At 44.8% G+C, this 15,937-nt stretch overlaps 1 protein-coding gene across 1 annotated transcript; it reads left to right on the forward strand.

Moving 5' to 3' along the window:
• Window positions 1-370: 370 nt before the first annotated feature.
• Window positions 371-10,453, forward strand: NKIRAS1 (NFKB inhibitor interacting Ras-like 1). The gene is made up of 4 exons (XM_009871885.1): window positions 371-465; window positions 1,131-1,257; window positions 7,509-7,750; window positions 10,070-10,453. Exons 2-4 carry the CDS (start codon window positions 1,164-1,166, stop codon window positions 10,307-10,309), a joined length of 576 nt encoding a protein of 191 aa, XP_009870187.1. The 5' UTR covers window positions 371-465; window positions 1,131-1,163; the 3' UTR covers window positions 10,310-10,453.
• The last annotated feature ends 5,484 nt before the right edge of the window (window positions 10,454-15,937 follow it).

A 15,937-nucleotide genomic window follows, 5' to 3' on the forward strand; every position in this document is an offset into this window, starting at 1 on the left:
ATCCTGAAAAGAACCCTTTAAAAGTATTATTATTATTATTACTACTATTACTACTACTATTATTACTATTATTACTGTTGTTATTATTTCATAAATAATAAATCCCAGGGTAAAAAAGCCCTAAACCCAACCCCAGACCCCTTTCAGTGTGCAGGGGCAGGTGGACACCCATGTGCAGAGGGCGCTCTGCAGGAGCAGGGGTAGGGGCCTGGGGCTGGGAGGACCTTTGCCCCCTCTCTCTGGCGCATTCCCAGCGTGCTGCTGTGGAGACATTGGGCCCTGTGGGGGAATCAAAACGGGAATTGGAGCTTCCCCTGCATGGATGTCCCCCCATCTCCCTGCGGCTCTGGGGTGACCTTGCCGTTTTTTCGTGTGTGCCTTGCAGAGCACCCTGGCTTGTGAAGGGTTTCCTGCTTAAAGTGGAATCGAGGCAGGACGACGCCAGCACCTCCTGGTCCTGACAAGGTACCTTCAGCTCTCGCTGTGGCAAACTGCTCCCAATAGCGAACCCAGAGCTGGGGCCCACCACCCCCCAGAGGGACCTGCCCCTGGCTTCTCAAGGCCTCCTGCTAAAGCCAACCCCCTCCCACCCAAAATGATTTGAAGCAGATCGAAAAAAAAACCCACGCTGCTTTTGCTTTTGCTTTCCTGTGCTTCAGCCTTTAGCGCTCCGATTTTCCAGCTCCTGGTCTGTAATAGCTGGAAATTTTCTGTGCATCAAATAAAACAGGAAGGAACCAACTTTGTGGGCTGATAACATCAGGCCCGCAGCAAAGCCATGGATACCAATGACACAACTCTTGCAGTGTTCAGCAAACACAGCCCCTGTCCCGGAGGGCTCACACACCTCAGTGCTCTCAAACAGCCTCCCCGAGCCCGACAGAGCAAGCGTCGAGGCTGCCGGCAAGCACTGACACCAATGCAGCAGCCTAAAACCTTTAAAAAAATGGTGCGGGAGGAAACCCTGGTCCTAAAAATATCAGTCGCTGGTGAGTGCCTGGGAGGGAGCTGTGCCTCCGAGCCACCCGCTGCTGCTTCGTGTTTTGCCTCTCGCCTTCGGTGGGCTTCCCCTCCCGCAGGGTGCTGAGCTGTGCCTCCAGGCGGGCTAACAGACCCCTGTGTCTGCCCAGGGCTCGCCGGCTGACCCTGTCCCCTCAGGAAAGATGGGCAAGGGCTACAAGGTGGTGGTTTGTGGAATGGCCTCAGTGGGAAAGACTGCGATTTTGGAGCAGCTTCTCTATGGAAAGCATACTGTTGGTGAGATATTTTTTCCTTTTTTTTGGGGGGGTGGGGGGAGATTGTTTCCTTTTTCAGCATCTTGTTCTGTGTGGTCCCCCCCAAAAACACCCAGTAGCCAAGGACCACAAACTGCACAGAGGTGGAGGAGGAAATTAATCTGGGCAGTTCTTGAAATTCGTAGTCTCTTACTTGCCAATTTTTAAATGAGGCTTGGAGAACCCTTTCTGTGATGTTCCCAGTTATAAAATATGTGATGTTTAAAAAGAAACAAACACAGAAAGTAGGTGATGTGCTTGCTGCCTATTTACATAAGAAATACCTCGTTCCCTGAAAGATGCTGTGGGTGCCTGAAAAATAAACAGATGTCACATGACGAGCAGAGGGACTGTTTAGACTTCTGCTCCATCTTCTTAAAGCTTTATTTTGCTTGGGTTTGACTAATATTGAATCAAAGCGCTGGAAGGAAAAACAGCTCAGCTTTAGGTCCCACATTCTGTGCTCAACTTCAAGGGCCAAGCTTCTCAGCTCTCAGAGAAATCCTCCCTTGGAAAATAGACTCGAGACACGAGTCTGAGACTTGCTGTGCACAAAAGAAAGGGGACGAAGGCAAAGCCAGCTTGTTTCCCTCTGTTTCCACATGACTTGGTTTTGAAAGGAAGCGCAAGGATCAGCAGGCTGACAAATTATACCTGTCTCACCCTGACACAAGGGGGTGGCACCAGGGCTGAATCTCAGGTCTTTGAAGGAAGATGTCCAGTCAATTCGCATCTTTTCCTTAAATGTTGGGTTGAATTATTGGATAAACACTAGGATTTCTAGACCACTGCTTGGCAGGCGCTATGCCTTTAAAATTTGTGGAGGGGAGGAATTTGCTGGCAAAGCGTGATCTAGAACTGCGTGATAATACCCTTGTTTAAAGGGAGGATTTCCTCTAATGTTGGAGCAACATCTGTTTCCAGCATCCTACTGAGCCCTACGCACGTAGCCCTGTGTAGCTTTCAGCATGAAGGTTGCAAAACCTGTGGGCTGAAGGCTTTTTTTTCCCTTCGCTACCGATCTGCCTCTCCTCTGTGCCGGGCTGGGTGATTGTCAGAGACACCCAAGCAGCAGGAGCGAGGCCACATTACTTGAATCGTATTGCCTTGCATTACTTCCTGCCCTCAGCTCCCATTAGCGACTCAGGCAGGAAGGATATTCAGGTGTTGCTGATCAGAGGAGCTATTTATGGAGCCAGCCGTATACACGATTATACAGCGTCATGCATACTGGCTGACATAACTGGAGGGAGGCCTCGTGCCCAGGGCTGAGCTGTGGGTGTCCCTCTGCCTCTCCCAGCTCGGCCACTGTGCAATGCAGACTTTCCCCCACCTCTGTTAAAAAGATCGGTTTACTTTTCAGGCAGCTCTGCTCTTATTTTTTAAACTTAACTGCAAGAGAGGGAGCAGCTGATAGCGGAGTGGAGGTGCAAGGGGAGAAGAAAGAAGGTAGTCTCCTGCTTTCTATGATTTTGGTAAAATCTTATTCCCAAGACATTCAGAGAAAGAGGGCAAATAGCAGGGGCAAGATCAGAGTATGGAGGGGGCTCAGGCAGAGCCACAGCAGCAACAGATGAGCGGCCATGGCTCAGCACTTTTGATATCACCTGTGTGTGCCATCAGGCACATTTGGGAGGATAGACTGATACGATGGTGTTTCTGGCAGTTCTGCTGAGCTGCCACCATCCTCCCTGCCTCTTCCTCAGCCCATAGGCAGTTCTGGCAGAACTTTGGGCTGGTGAAAATGGTTCCCAGCAGATCTTTAGCTACTGCTCCAATCTGTATTGCTCTAGCTCTCGAACTGTGGAGGCAGGACATCACTGTGAGGGTGTCACTGGGCAAGGACAGGGTTTCAGGAATGGGGAGTCTGCTCCTTAGCTGAGCTGTTTTAAACAGCACAGACCCATTGCTGATGCTACAGTTGCAGGGGTGGCCCCTCCACGCTTAAAACATGATTACTGAATCTCCATCCTCGTTTCCTAAGGCTTGTGAGCTCCAGCAACCTGACATGTACATCTTGGCTGCTGGCCTTTTTGGCAGGAGGCAAAAGAGACTAGAGTGTTTGCTGAAAGCCTGTCTGTTCAGAGCCAAGCAGCAAGGCAGCTCAGCAGGTATGGCAGCATGGACACAAGCTGTTTCAAAACCTGTGCTTCCTGACTGACGTCAGGAGCAGCTCTGCAGCCAGTCTGAGGGCTGGGGAGCCACGGGGAGGACTGCTGAGCCAACGCACGGAGCGTCTCTGTTCCTGACGGCATCCACATCCTCCTCCCCATGACAAGAGGTGTCCTAGAACTTGGTTGTAGGTTCAGAGCACAAGATCTGGTGCCCTCTGAGGTGCCCCAGCCACTGATATGGGGGTCTCCTGGCTGTAGATCAGCAGTGAGTCTACGTCAGCACTCGTGTGCCTCCTGTTGACTTTCCTGTAAAAAGGAGTAGTGTCACAGCTGCTATCAGGGAAGCAATTAGTGTCCTTGGAGGAATCATGCTGCTATATAAAGCCTTGGCTTTGAGCCCACACTCCTTGCTGTGTGCTTGGTGATGGTGCTGTAAACCCAGCTGCGCTGTTTCTTTTCCTAGAAAGGTGTGCACCTTCAGCTCCCCCTGGCTTGTCATGGATCAAGTCCCTAAGTGCTGCTGTTGCTTACAAAGTCAGGAGCTAGCACTCTTGCAAAGGAACTAAGACTGCTTGAGATCAAAGAGGAATAAGTACTTGGGAGGGAGGAATACCCATTGAAAAGGAGTATCCGTCTCCCTGGAGTGTGCGAGCAACAATCTGTGGTAGTGGTTTTTGTGTTAGGCTTTAAAATTGCAAGACTTGAGAGGGCTAATGGCAGAGTTGCTGGTTTAACTTTGGCACGGGACAGGTCCGTAAAGAAGATAGGTATTTTTTGTCAAACGGTGTCCCTGCTCAGTGATAGTGCAGAAAGGAGTCTTTCTTCTACCTTTAAAGTATCTCTGGCCTCTCAGCCTATGGTAAAGCTTATTAGCTCAACAGGAGGAGATGAGAACTCTTCTTGTAGAAAACATGATTTTCGTTATCTCTGCCTCCTGGCTATGTAAATAGGTGGTATGGTCAGGTTATTCATGAGCAGCTACCTCAAATCATCTTAAGAGCTAGGATTGAAAACACCGTATATACCTGTGGCAGAACCAATAATGAGAGAATTTGCCTTGCCTGGCCTCAGCTGGAGGGATTTGGGGTTTTGGCTTTCACAGCTCCCAAGATGTGGAGGCTTATTAACCAAATTATGCATTCTTACATCTTTGTTTCTTAAATCAAAACTACCTCCTGATAGAGCTGCAGTCAGCTTTGCACTTTAGAAACAGATGAAAATGGACCTGAATGTGTGCCACTGAGGGTCACAACCGTGGCTACTGGTCCATGGGACCACTACTTAACAAGCTGCTAAATCTAGGTAGACCAGCTCCCGTTTAGGCCTGTCCAGCACTTCTCCAACTCAGGGATCCTCCAATATGCTGTCATTTGAGACCTGAGGAAGCAAAGCTTGTTATCCCACAGTTTATGAACACAAGGAATAGCAGGCTGTAGGAGCTCTTTACTGAATTTCTGCGGGAGAGAGGTAAGGAGAGATCACATAGGACATATTCAAAAGTACTCAAGAAGACACAAAATTTGCCCTGCTTTTATGTTCGAGTCAAGTTGGGAACTCCTGAAATTCCATCTATCTTGAAATTTTGCTTTATTTTGGTATTTTCAATAGCTCTGCCTTGCCTAGCTCGAGCATGCAGTATTCATTAGTATGTCAAGCCTTTTCTTTTCCTCATTGGGAAACCACAAGGGGCTGAAACGTCACCCAGTTTATGACTGAGGCTTCCCCTTTGCAGTTCCTCTGTGGCAGCAGTCAGGAACACAGACTGACCCTTCTGCCTCCTCCAAGACTTGCACCAGCTAAGTAGGTGCTAGAGAATGTCATCAATCTCCTGTCTCTTCCTCCTTTCTCTCCCTCCCTTTTTTTCATCTTTGGCTTCCAAAGAAGTCACGAGATTGTTCATTGTGTTCCTCTTTCCCCCCATAGCTAAAGAAAGTTGGTTCCATCTGCCCGTTCAGCTCTGTCACAGCAGCAGATATCTCAAAATGTTTCTGAACATTCAGAAAAACTGGTATCAGGAAAGAGATAAAAGGCCCATGGTAATGCTCTCCTCCAAGGAATACCTACTTGAGCCGGCAGCAGCAGCCTGCAGGGCAGTAACTCCCCAGAACAAGCTGCCCTTGCCACCCAGGTAGCAAAAGCGGGAGGATGCCTGGGGATGCCAGGGAAGGAAAGGAGAACCGGGGTCCTTGGGACACTGTCCTAGGACACAGGGCTTTTCCTGACTGGTTTTGCTGCTTGTACAGCCTGCCTGGCACGTGTTTGGAAGGAGCCCAGGAGAGTGTTTGAATGGGATGGTACTAACATGAAGCGGAAATATCATTGTCAGCAAGATGCAGCTAGTGCGTGCTCTAGAGTTTAGAAGCAGGGCCTAAAGTAAGGTGACAGGTGTTTCTAAAAATTATCTGTGTCTCCTTAAGGATCTACTTGCATATACTTCCTCCTCCAATGCACATAGGTGAAATTTCACCTCTGGAATCTGATACTGATGCTTAAATTCCAGGTCCCTCCAAAGTGCCCTCCCATTTCACATCAAAATTTCTTACTCTGTTCTGCTGACTTAGGTCTCAGGTCTTAATTTTTCTTCTTCGTTTTCAAGTAGGATGTTAAAACACCTAATTTTCACTGCGACTTTTAATGCTGTGAGGAAGAGTCTGTCACAGGAGAGCATGGATAGATTTAAGACTGTTGAATTACAGTGCAGTATTTAGATGATAAAAACTTGGACCATGTTATTCATTGCTTTCTAAAAAGAAAATTTAGCTTCTTGTGGTTCATTCCTTCTTGCCAAAGTAGTATTTACTGATGCTAGATATTTCCTTGACCTGTCTGTACAAGGGAACGAGGCAGAGCAAGAGAAAATACAGTGCTATATCCAGAAAGGGCTCTGTTACCTACCTTGGTCTTTAAACATACCCTCGTAACCACATTCTCCAACCACACAGAAGGCGTTCATGTTTCATCTTTTGATTAACCTTTGTTTTGTCATTTTGCTCCCACACATTAGCATGGCTATATTTGGAGGTGAGATAAATTAATTTGTTGCAAACCAAATAAGAATTTGATCTATGAAGGCTTCACAGAGACGGGCCAAAAGAACCACTTGTGCCACTTTCTTGCACAGGAATGCTGCATACATCATGGGAAATCATCAGCGTGGGTGGAATGCTTTAGCTTGTTTGTCAATGTGAACCATTTTGAATAGCGTCACTGAATATAGCAAAATCCTTATTTTCACAGGCCAGATAATCCCTTGTGTTTTCTTAAACAATGCTGTAATATGGTCCCTTTTTGGCAAAGAGAATAATACAGGACCCATTATTGCAGCCCAGCGATGGCAAACAACTCATGTATACAGGCACGCAGTGGAGGCAAAAACGTGTATTGCAGAGGGTTTATACAAATACTTTAAATGGACTGAAAGTGGCCCAGCTACACTATGCATAGTTTGTTGGGACCTGTAACCTTACACACCTGCATCCAGGAGGGAACACAACGCTAAGGTGATCTATGTATTTTCAGGTTGGGCTTGGAAAAAATAATTTTAATTAGTTCAAAGCAAGCTACCTTGGATTACCTCACATGAGGAGAGGAAGGAAGGAGAGTTGGTATGTAGATAGTTACTATGGAGCAGGTCATATATATATGAAACCTTGTTACCTTGTGAATGCTCTTACCTTTCAATAAAGGACCTTGCTCCAATTAGCAAATCTTAGTCATTTCCATCCCTGAGGGATAGAAAAAGCTCACTGTGTTATTTCAGTAAATATACCATACAAATTTGCTTGAATGCATATATCCCCTTCCCCTCTTGGCTCAATTTCACTAGTTGGTCAGTTGTACCAGTAACACACATCCATTTCCAGAATTATTCCTTCAGCTCCTGCTTCTGTCATATGATCCAGCTCAGTACGAAGCAAAGGAGTAGGTTCAAGATATTAGTACTTGACTATCTGGTGTTCTTTGGCTGTTATTACAAACAGCAAAGTCGCGTCCAGGTCAAGTCACTTTGGAAAACGTGCACTGAAAGCTATTCTGGGGTAAAATTCTGCGATTTGGCAACTTCTTCTTATAGTGGTGCTGTACTTACACCGGCTGAACTTCCCTGCTTGTTTTAAAACAGGCTTAGAAGAGGGTGCCACAATGGAAGATGTGTATCTGGCGTCGGTGGAGACAGACCGAGGCGTGAAGGAACAGTTAAGGCTTTATGACACCAGGGGTCTGCAGGAGGGCGTAGAACTGCCAAAACACTATTTCTCTGTCGCTGATGGCTTCGTTCTCGTGTACGCCGTGACCAGCCTCGAAGCTTTTCAAAGAGTCGAACTGCTCAAAAAGGAGATCGATGTCTTTAGAGACAAAAAGGAGGTAAATGCGTGGTGCCATAACTGCTTGGCTTATCGCTTTATCAGTGATAGGAAGTTGAGGTTGCAAAGCATAGATTTTTATTTCTGTAAAACTCGCATGCAGAAGAAAACAAAGGTACCCACAGCCAAAGGAAGCTTTCTCATGCTGGGAAAGCCTAATTCACATGTCATGCAGGTCACGCAAAAGAATGTGTTGGTTTTTTCGCTTCTTGCTTCCTCTGCTGCAGCTAAAATTCAGTTAGCTGAATGCACCAGCCAGGACACTTATGACTAATAAAACATATGGTCTACAGCAGTGTGGTTCATATGTTTTTTTTAGATATTGTATACGGGAAGTCAAGTGCATGGAATAATATAACGAAGGGCATTATCTTTGTTTGTTTTGTATTCATGTACTCCATGGCTTACAAACTAGTGTAATTGACAATGGGTCTCCCAGACATTAGTCAATTGGCAAAGCAGCTTTAATGTATTTTAACAACCATATTGAATCAATTCAATTGTGTGAAATGACTGCTCTATTTTCCCTTAGAAAGCAGCTAGTGTTTTCAGCTGACAGTGTTCCAGCTTAGCTAAACAAATATAACTTGCATGTGGCATTAGTATTATGGCGTTTCCTACAGTATCTTTATATTCTCGAGTAGCTTTCCCTGTTAAATGTCTTTAGCCCACAGCTTTCCAAACGTCTGGTTTATGCTGTTAAAAGAAAAAAAAAAAAATCATGAAGAATTAATTGGATAATGTTAGGGAGAGACTTTCCAAAAATGTAACTTGTTTAGTACTGACAGCACAGAGAGCGGTGGAGGAAGGCAGGCTCCAAGTTTGACAGCAGCCAAACGTGCAGTCACAGGAGAGGTATGTTAGCTGGTAGGGCTGCTGTGAGCTGCAGAATGTCACATATAACAGGGATATGGGAGTCAATCAGAACTGCCCTGCAGGGCAAGGAAAGGTGGACAAGCAGGAAATTTTTCCCAGGCACCATGTTTTGTGAGGACCCCAATTTATTACTTTACAGCATATTGTAAGGTAGAGGGAGTCACAGCCCCAGCAGGGCCAATTCGATTATCCTCTGGGATAGCTTAAAGTTGTGATCTTGACTGAGGATAACACAGTTGAAAGAGTAGTGCTCACAATAGGCTGGATAAATTAGTTTTATTCCTGTGAGTTCTAGTCCATAATAACCAGGCTTTGAAGCATAGCTGGTGATATCAGGAGTCCTACCTTAAGACAGTATCAGCGGGTTTAAAGTTTGGGCTCTGCTAGAGTGCATCCTTAAACAAATTAGGGATGTATCTTCACACGTGGTGCTTCTGAGCTGGCAGAACTTCACCTTCTTGATTGGCACAGTCCCCTGTTGTGTGGCAGAAGACAGAAAGCACTGATGGCTGGTTCCTTGCCTTTGCTGGCTGTGGGGGCTCTCCAGCACGTACCTTAAAGCCTGGACAAATTTTATACTAAATAGAGATTCTGTTCTTTCATAGTGACAGCTCAAGTATAGGTAAAATTCAGTTGGAGAGTGTGGTAAATGCACGTGAAGATTATAGCTTCTTTCAAAGCCTTTGCAGAGGGAAGAAACATTTTTTCCCAAACACCCTGGACTGTTAGAGAAAAAAAAGGAAGCCTCAGACCTCACAGGAACAGGACAAACATCTCTAGCTGGAAAGAAACAGAAGACATCCTGGAGTTAGCCTGATGAACAGGAAAGAGCAAGCAGGTGTGGCCACAGCAAAACCCCCAAATAATCAACAAGAGAAGACCTTATCACTTGATCTTTGTCAAACTACTAGTGTAGAGATGAGAGGGACACAACAGCTCAGCCTGCTCGGGCTGCTGGCACAGGCTGCCTTGTGGCACGGTTGGCTTTGTTTACATTGTGAGCTGGGGGCAGAAACAAGCTGGGCAAAATCCAGCTGTGGGGCTCAGGCTTTCTCTGCTGCCACGTGCATTTTCATCTCTCAAGCATCCACTGCTCTGACCTACTCAGATGTCACGCTCTTATCATTTGTCTAAGGCAGCTCAATTGCCAAGTAAATGGAGAACAGGACTGTTTAACTTCAACTCTCTAGGGTATTGTTTCCCCTTAAGAAACTGGGGGAGGGGAAATCCTGCATATCCTATGATTAAAACCAGCTCCCAGCCCACAAGTAGTAGATGAGGCTAATTCAAATCCCAGACCTTGAATCTTCCAAACTTCACACATCTTACCTTGTGCCTGTGTTAAGAAGAGGTCTGAACTGTGTTGCTGTTTGCCTGCTCTTTAAAAGCACTGTGACTGCTGGATGCTCTTTGTACAAAGCTCAACCTTTTGTTTTGTTTATAGGTAACAGTTATTGTCTTGGGAAACAAAACTGACCTCCTGGACCAAAGGCAAGTGGATGCAGAAGCAGCACAGCAATGGGCAAGGGCCGAGAAAGTGAGACTGTGGGAAGTGACTGTGACAGATCGGAAAACGCTGCTTGAGCCCTTCACCTTCTTAGCTAGTAAACTCTCACAGTCCCAGAACAAATCAACATTTCCCTTGCCTGGAAGGAAGAGCAAAGGGAATAACTGTGATAACTAAGCTAATTTAGCATTCTCTGCTGCCGCCAGGTCGCAGCCTAAGTCCTTTCTGTGCCATTTGCTTCTAGCAGTTTCACTTAAAGCAATAATCTCATTCAGCAATAAAATCAGCAAGCTTATGGCTAAGAAGTATCCTTCCTTCTCACGGACTGGTGGTAAAAGCCTTAAAACGCACTTCCTGAGAGGAGTTACCTTGCAACAAGGGTTACGGAGGAGGGAGGGACAGGTGGACACCTCTCTAGCAGGGGCTTTGACTATGCCTGATAGAGCCATGTTGAGGGACAAATCAGACAAGGTTGTCATTAAGCAATCCCCCTGCAGATCTATAGCTTCTAGTGGCAAATAGTACTAGCTGCAATAAAGCATTCAATTTGGAGAGAGGATATGCTTGAAATAGCAACAGTCCTTTTACTCTGACCTTCAACAGAGCCATGGGGCTTTTTGATGCTGCAGGAGGCTCAGGTCAGTGTGTTGTTGCAGAAGGGTTTGGGGCAGGAAGAACAACTACCAGCAGATTTAGTCACTTAAGTTCTGCTAGTATCTGGAATAAAACAAAATAAAGAAAATCTTGTGGGAGATGCTAGAACAGATCTACCCTGACATGAAGTTGGTCAGCACAGTCTGGCAAATAGTGCTTTCAGCTCAGGAATTTATTAGTACAAACCAGAAAAGCTCTCAGAGCACTCAATTAATTTAACTGTGACCTGAAGGACAACATAGCTGTACATGGTTTTGTTCCAGCACGTCCCGTACAAATCAGTCACATTTACATAGGTGGTAATTTCACTGAGAAATTATAGAGAGCAAGTTTGTATGCCCGGGCTCTGCATAATGCATTGTATAATAGTCCTATCCAGCGGTAGGAATCCACTCTTGGTACGAAGCTACAGGCTGGATAACAACCAGTATGGAGTGCAGTACCACTTGTTGTGAGAGGGAGCTAGGGAGTGGAGGAGACTGCCTTTTGGGAACGTCCCATGGTGAACACCCAGAAACACTGGTACAAACAGCTTTGGTCTGAATATGCTGCACATTATCCAGCAGCAGGAGCACAGTTGTTGTGTGTCGTATTTGACTCTCCATGTGAGAGTCAAACCTGTGCTGCAGGAATCTGCTGCCTTAGGTCAGCCCGTAAGTAAACTAAACAAAATTGGATACAGAGGGACAGAATGAGCAACCATTCCCAGAGAGAGCAGACACATTTTGGCCTCTGACAACCTCTTACGCTAATTGATACTAGCTCGAAGATGGGAGTGGGGAAAGGCTGTGAACTGAAGTGCCCAGTTCCCTCATTTTCCAATAAACAAATGTTGTCTTGAACAAATATTGAGAATTTCACTGTGAGTCAGCAAAACCACAGGCAATATTTGCACTGTCATATCATAACTGCTAAATACTAAGTGTGCTTAATAATCCCAATTAAGATGCGTGCTTATAGCATTGCTCTTCCTGAATGCTGACAAATAAAGTCCATCAGCATTACTAATGTCAGGGCAGCAGTAGAATTCCCTGAAAATTAAGCAGGTATTCCTGCCTTTATAATGAAGGCAGACGAAACTGTTTATGTGCTTTGCTCAATATAGTTTGGATTGCTGTGGCCAAGGAGTAAGATAGGAGAGCAATTATGAATGAGCAAGCTCTTGTAATGCCCTGCTAGAAACATACAATTGGTTCCCTTGCAACACTGCAGCTGAGTAAGCACTATAGCATGACCTCCCGCAACCTCACCAGTCATAGTCATTGTCCCCAGAGATGCTGCAGAACACTCCCTCCTCACTCATTTCCTACTCAGCACACCGTGTACTCAAGGGTTTTTCCCTACCCAGAAGACATTGATATCTGCCTGAAGTGCTTGGGAAGTGGGGGCGACTTCAGAGCAGCAGTGGTTCAGCTCCTTGCTGCAACCCCTCACCAAGGAACTGGCTACATTTCTTCACGTCAGCTCTGCAGAACCCTTCTAGAAGGGACTTGATTCAGCTTTGGATCAATCAAAATAAGCAAAGACCTCTGCTAACCTCACATCACCACTGAAGCTGACCCTTGAGCCAAGGCAGTGCAGACTGACAAATCAGAAATTAACTTGAAATGTGTGGAGATGGAAGGGATGGAGGTGACAGGTTCCTGCCCAGTTCCGCACCCCACAGACTCTATGCCAATTCCACGGCAAAAACCCATGTCACCTGTACGCTGTCAGAGCCACATCATGCAAGATCAGCTTTGCTCACTCACTCCCTGGATGTTGAGGACTTAATGTTTTAAGAAAGGTAAGCAGAAAAGGGATCTTCTGAATAAGGCCCTTTTCTCAAAAAGATTACATAAAGGCAAACACATTATCTTTGATTTGGTTGAATTAATTAGAAATGAGTTTAGATCATTTTGAGCATTCACATGGACAACCACCACCCACTGTTTTCTTTCATAAGCTTATTGTGATGCTTTTTAAGCACTGAGATCAATTACCTTTTCTAAATACTAGAGTATTCTATTGACAAGTGATGGAAAACGTAGTGTCCCCTCTGCAAACAATATATACATAGTGGCTGGTATGGAGTAAAAATGAAACTCACTGTAATGCAGTTTTACACTGGGTTAATAAGTAAAGTCCAAAGTATAATGTAGTACGTAAAGGGCAGAACATGTATTTTGTTCTTACTGTTCCACTGACTCAAAACCTGCCCTAGGTCACTGGGATTACTTCTCTACTAAAAAGCTAGACAGCTCTGTCACAAGGTAAAGGAGAACAATCATTATAAAAACAAGTTAGTAAGTTTAACCATCGTTCTCTGTTCACCTTAAACTTCTATCCTGCTTAATAAACAGTGTACAGATCAGTCACCCCAAATCAGCTCCCTCCCCCCTGCCAGCTACAACAGTTAATTCGGCACGTCCTCGTAGCACGAAGCCAGGAGCCAACAAAAACCTACTGAGATCAAGCCATTTATCGCCTCACTCAATAAAGGAGAGAAGGAAGTGATTACTAGAGACACTCCTGGTGTGATACTGCTATATACCAATATTTTTCCTAGGCTGAGTCAAACAGCGGAGGGAGCTCATACACCAAAACAAACGTATTGTCAAAAGAAGGCAGTTCAGCTGATGAGGCTAACGTACTACCACACACAGCCACCCAGCCAAGGAAGGGTACCTCTAGTTAACAGATTCCTTTGGGCCAAGTTAGATCTGGTCTACATACAGATAGGGAGAAAATTACATAGATAAAATACATACAGAATTTTAAAGTACCAAAACAAATTTGAGAGCACAGATGACCACAGGGCACTCATATGAATGTTGCAAGGTGAAGTACTCGCCATGTGAAAATGAATCTGTACTTCCGGCCTTTATCTGAAGGGAGTGGTCCGAATGCCACATCCACAACTAACCGCCCTGTTGGCACACACCTCCGGGTAAACACCATGTCTCTAGGAGCTAATCTTTGTTCGTAGTTAAAGGATCTACGGATTAAGTCTCCTCTACTCTCCTTTAAGGTGTCTTCTGTTGGCTTACCAGGACACGATTCCTCCTCCTCTTCTATGTGGGAATAGACCACTCCATCAGAAAACTATGGATGTGTTCTCTTCTTCCTTTTACGTCTTGCCTGTTTCCCTTCCAGAGCTCTTACACTTTTCAAGTTGCCGGTCCCGAAAAGCCAAGCCTGTGAAGCAGCTAAAAAGCAACCAGCGTGGACTCGGTGGCAGGTGACCTCCCCATGGGCCATGCCAGCCTGTGCAACACTTACGCAGTGAACAGTTGAAAAAGTCTTGGGCTGTCCTTCGTCATATGCTTGTCTAGAAGCATCTTCCCAAAATAGCAGCAGTCAGTGCACTCACCTGCAGATCTCCCTCATCCTTATGCATGCTGTAATCCTCAAAACATACTGGAAGACACTGTTCTTGCAAAATGACAAAGCAAGGCACGAAGCAGAGATCTTTTTTTCCTCTTTTTTCTTTTTTTAAACATCTTTTTATTAGCACAGTAACAAATGCAGACTTAAGTAGCCCACAACATACAACCAATCCACCGAGTGACTCCTATTCCACGCCTCACAGTTAAACAGCTTAAGGTATTTCACTACAGGTTACCATAAGTCCTGATTAAACCCTTTATTCTTTTCACAAAGATAGATTGGCTTATAAAATAATACATTAACTACTTCTCATTTCATATATGAGGCCATATATCCACCTCTCCGTATCACAGACCATGAGATGAGTCTTTAAAAAGGATTTGTTAAATACCAATGTGCCCTCCATATGGGAAAACAATCCCAACATCTTTTTACAAACAAAACAGAACAAAAAAAAAGCCAAAAATAACACAAACAAATCCAACCCAGGACAAAAATAACCCCCCCAAAACCCCAAACAAAAAGCAAAAACAGTGTGTAGAGTCTTGAAAGGACTTTTACATAAATGTCAACATATGTACCTGTACAAAATTAAGCTGTTTTAATCTCTTACATATTGCAAGCAAACTGAAAACCAAGTCTAAGAAGTGTACATTCTTCTTGGTACTATATGTGAGCTAATATTGCTGAACTAATTACAGTTTTAAAATAGGCTATTCCCAATCCTAGCTGTCTACTGTAGCAAGATACCTTAAGTTACAACAACAAAATCTTAGGAAATAAAAGACTGAATAAAATCTGTTATAGAAATACCCTACTCTTTACCAGCACCCTCCCTCCCCCCACCCCTTCAAAATCATAAGCAGCTCTTTCCATCACAGACAAATAATGTAAGGGTTTGACAAAAAGCTGATTTATGTAGCGTATCTTTTGGTCCACTGTCTGGCCATTCTGTCATGCTCTGCTCTGTTAGTCATATACTGAGTGGCAATACTTCCAACCAGGGGGTCAGCTGCAAAGGAAACAAACCAAACCACAACTTTCAGACAAGCTACCGAATAAAAACTTAAAAGTTAAAGCTGAAGCATGAATTTAATACAAAAGGAATCACAGAGGTAAGGTACATTGTAAGTCTACACATACTGAATTGACAGCCTGTATCTTCGCTAATGTGTGTGTATTTATGGTGATGTATTAACCTATTACTTAATAAAGAGAGAAATGCCAATAAAAGTTTTAAGGAGTTTAGAAGACAACAATCTGATAGTCATACTTTGCTTTCACAATTTCATGTGTTTCAGGTTTATTTCTAAAAGGTGTCTGGGACACTCGTTGCCAAGTGTACTTGTATCAATATAAATCTGCCCTACAGCAATGATCAGACTTCAAGGAACAGTTTTATTTTTCCAACAATTTGATTTTTACTACACTATACATAATATAATGGGAACTTGGGTGTTTCTCTCATCTCCAGATGTGTATAGAAACAACCTGTGACACTGACTTGGCAAAGCACGACATGCTGCTCTTACCCAGTGTGCCTGCCGGGGGGGGTTAGAGGAGCAGCCAGAACTACTTGTGGCATAGTTGGCCGCTGTTTTTAGATGGACCATGGGAAGTAAAAGGCTAATTCCTCTTTCTAGAACTGCGTTTCTGGTTCTCCTAGCTCTGTTCCGGAATTACTACAGCCCTACAGACCAGCGAAGAGTGTTTAACCCTTATCCAAAACCAGAGCCGGCTTGGAAGCTGAAGGAGTTTTCATGAGCAGGAGAGGAGGGGCAG

The sequence above is a fragment of the Apaloderma vittatum genome, unplaced genomic scaffold, assembly GCF_000703405.1.
Source record: "Apaloderma vittatum isolate BGI_N311 unplaced genomic scaffold, ASM70340v1 scaffold34070, whole genome shotgun sequence".
Classification (NCBI taxonomy): Eukaryota; Metazoa; Chordata; class Aves; order Trogoniformes; family Trogonidae; genus Apaloderma; species Apaloderma vittatum.

Bases quoted from the DNA above. Each gene is read 5' to 3' on its own strand.
- NKIRAS1 (XM_009871885.1), top strand. From the start codon at position 1,164: ATGGGCAAGGGCTACAAGGTGGTGGTTTGTGGAATGGCCTCAGTGGGA. The intron at 1,258-7,508 runs GTGAGATATTTT...GTTTTAAAACAG, and splicing joins CTATGGAAAGCATACTGTTG to GCTTAGAAGAGGGTGCCACA. The intron at 7,751-10,069 runs GTAAATGCGTGG...TTTTGTTTATAG, and splicing joins TCTTTAGAGACAAAAAGGAG to GTAACAGTTATTGTCTTGGG.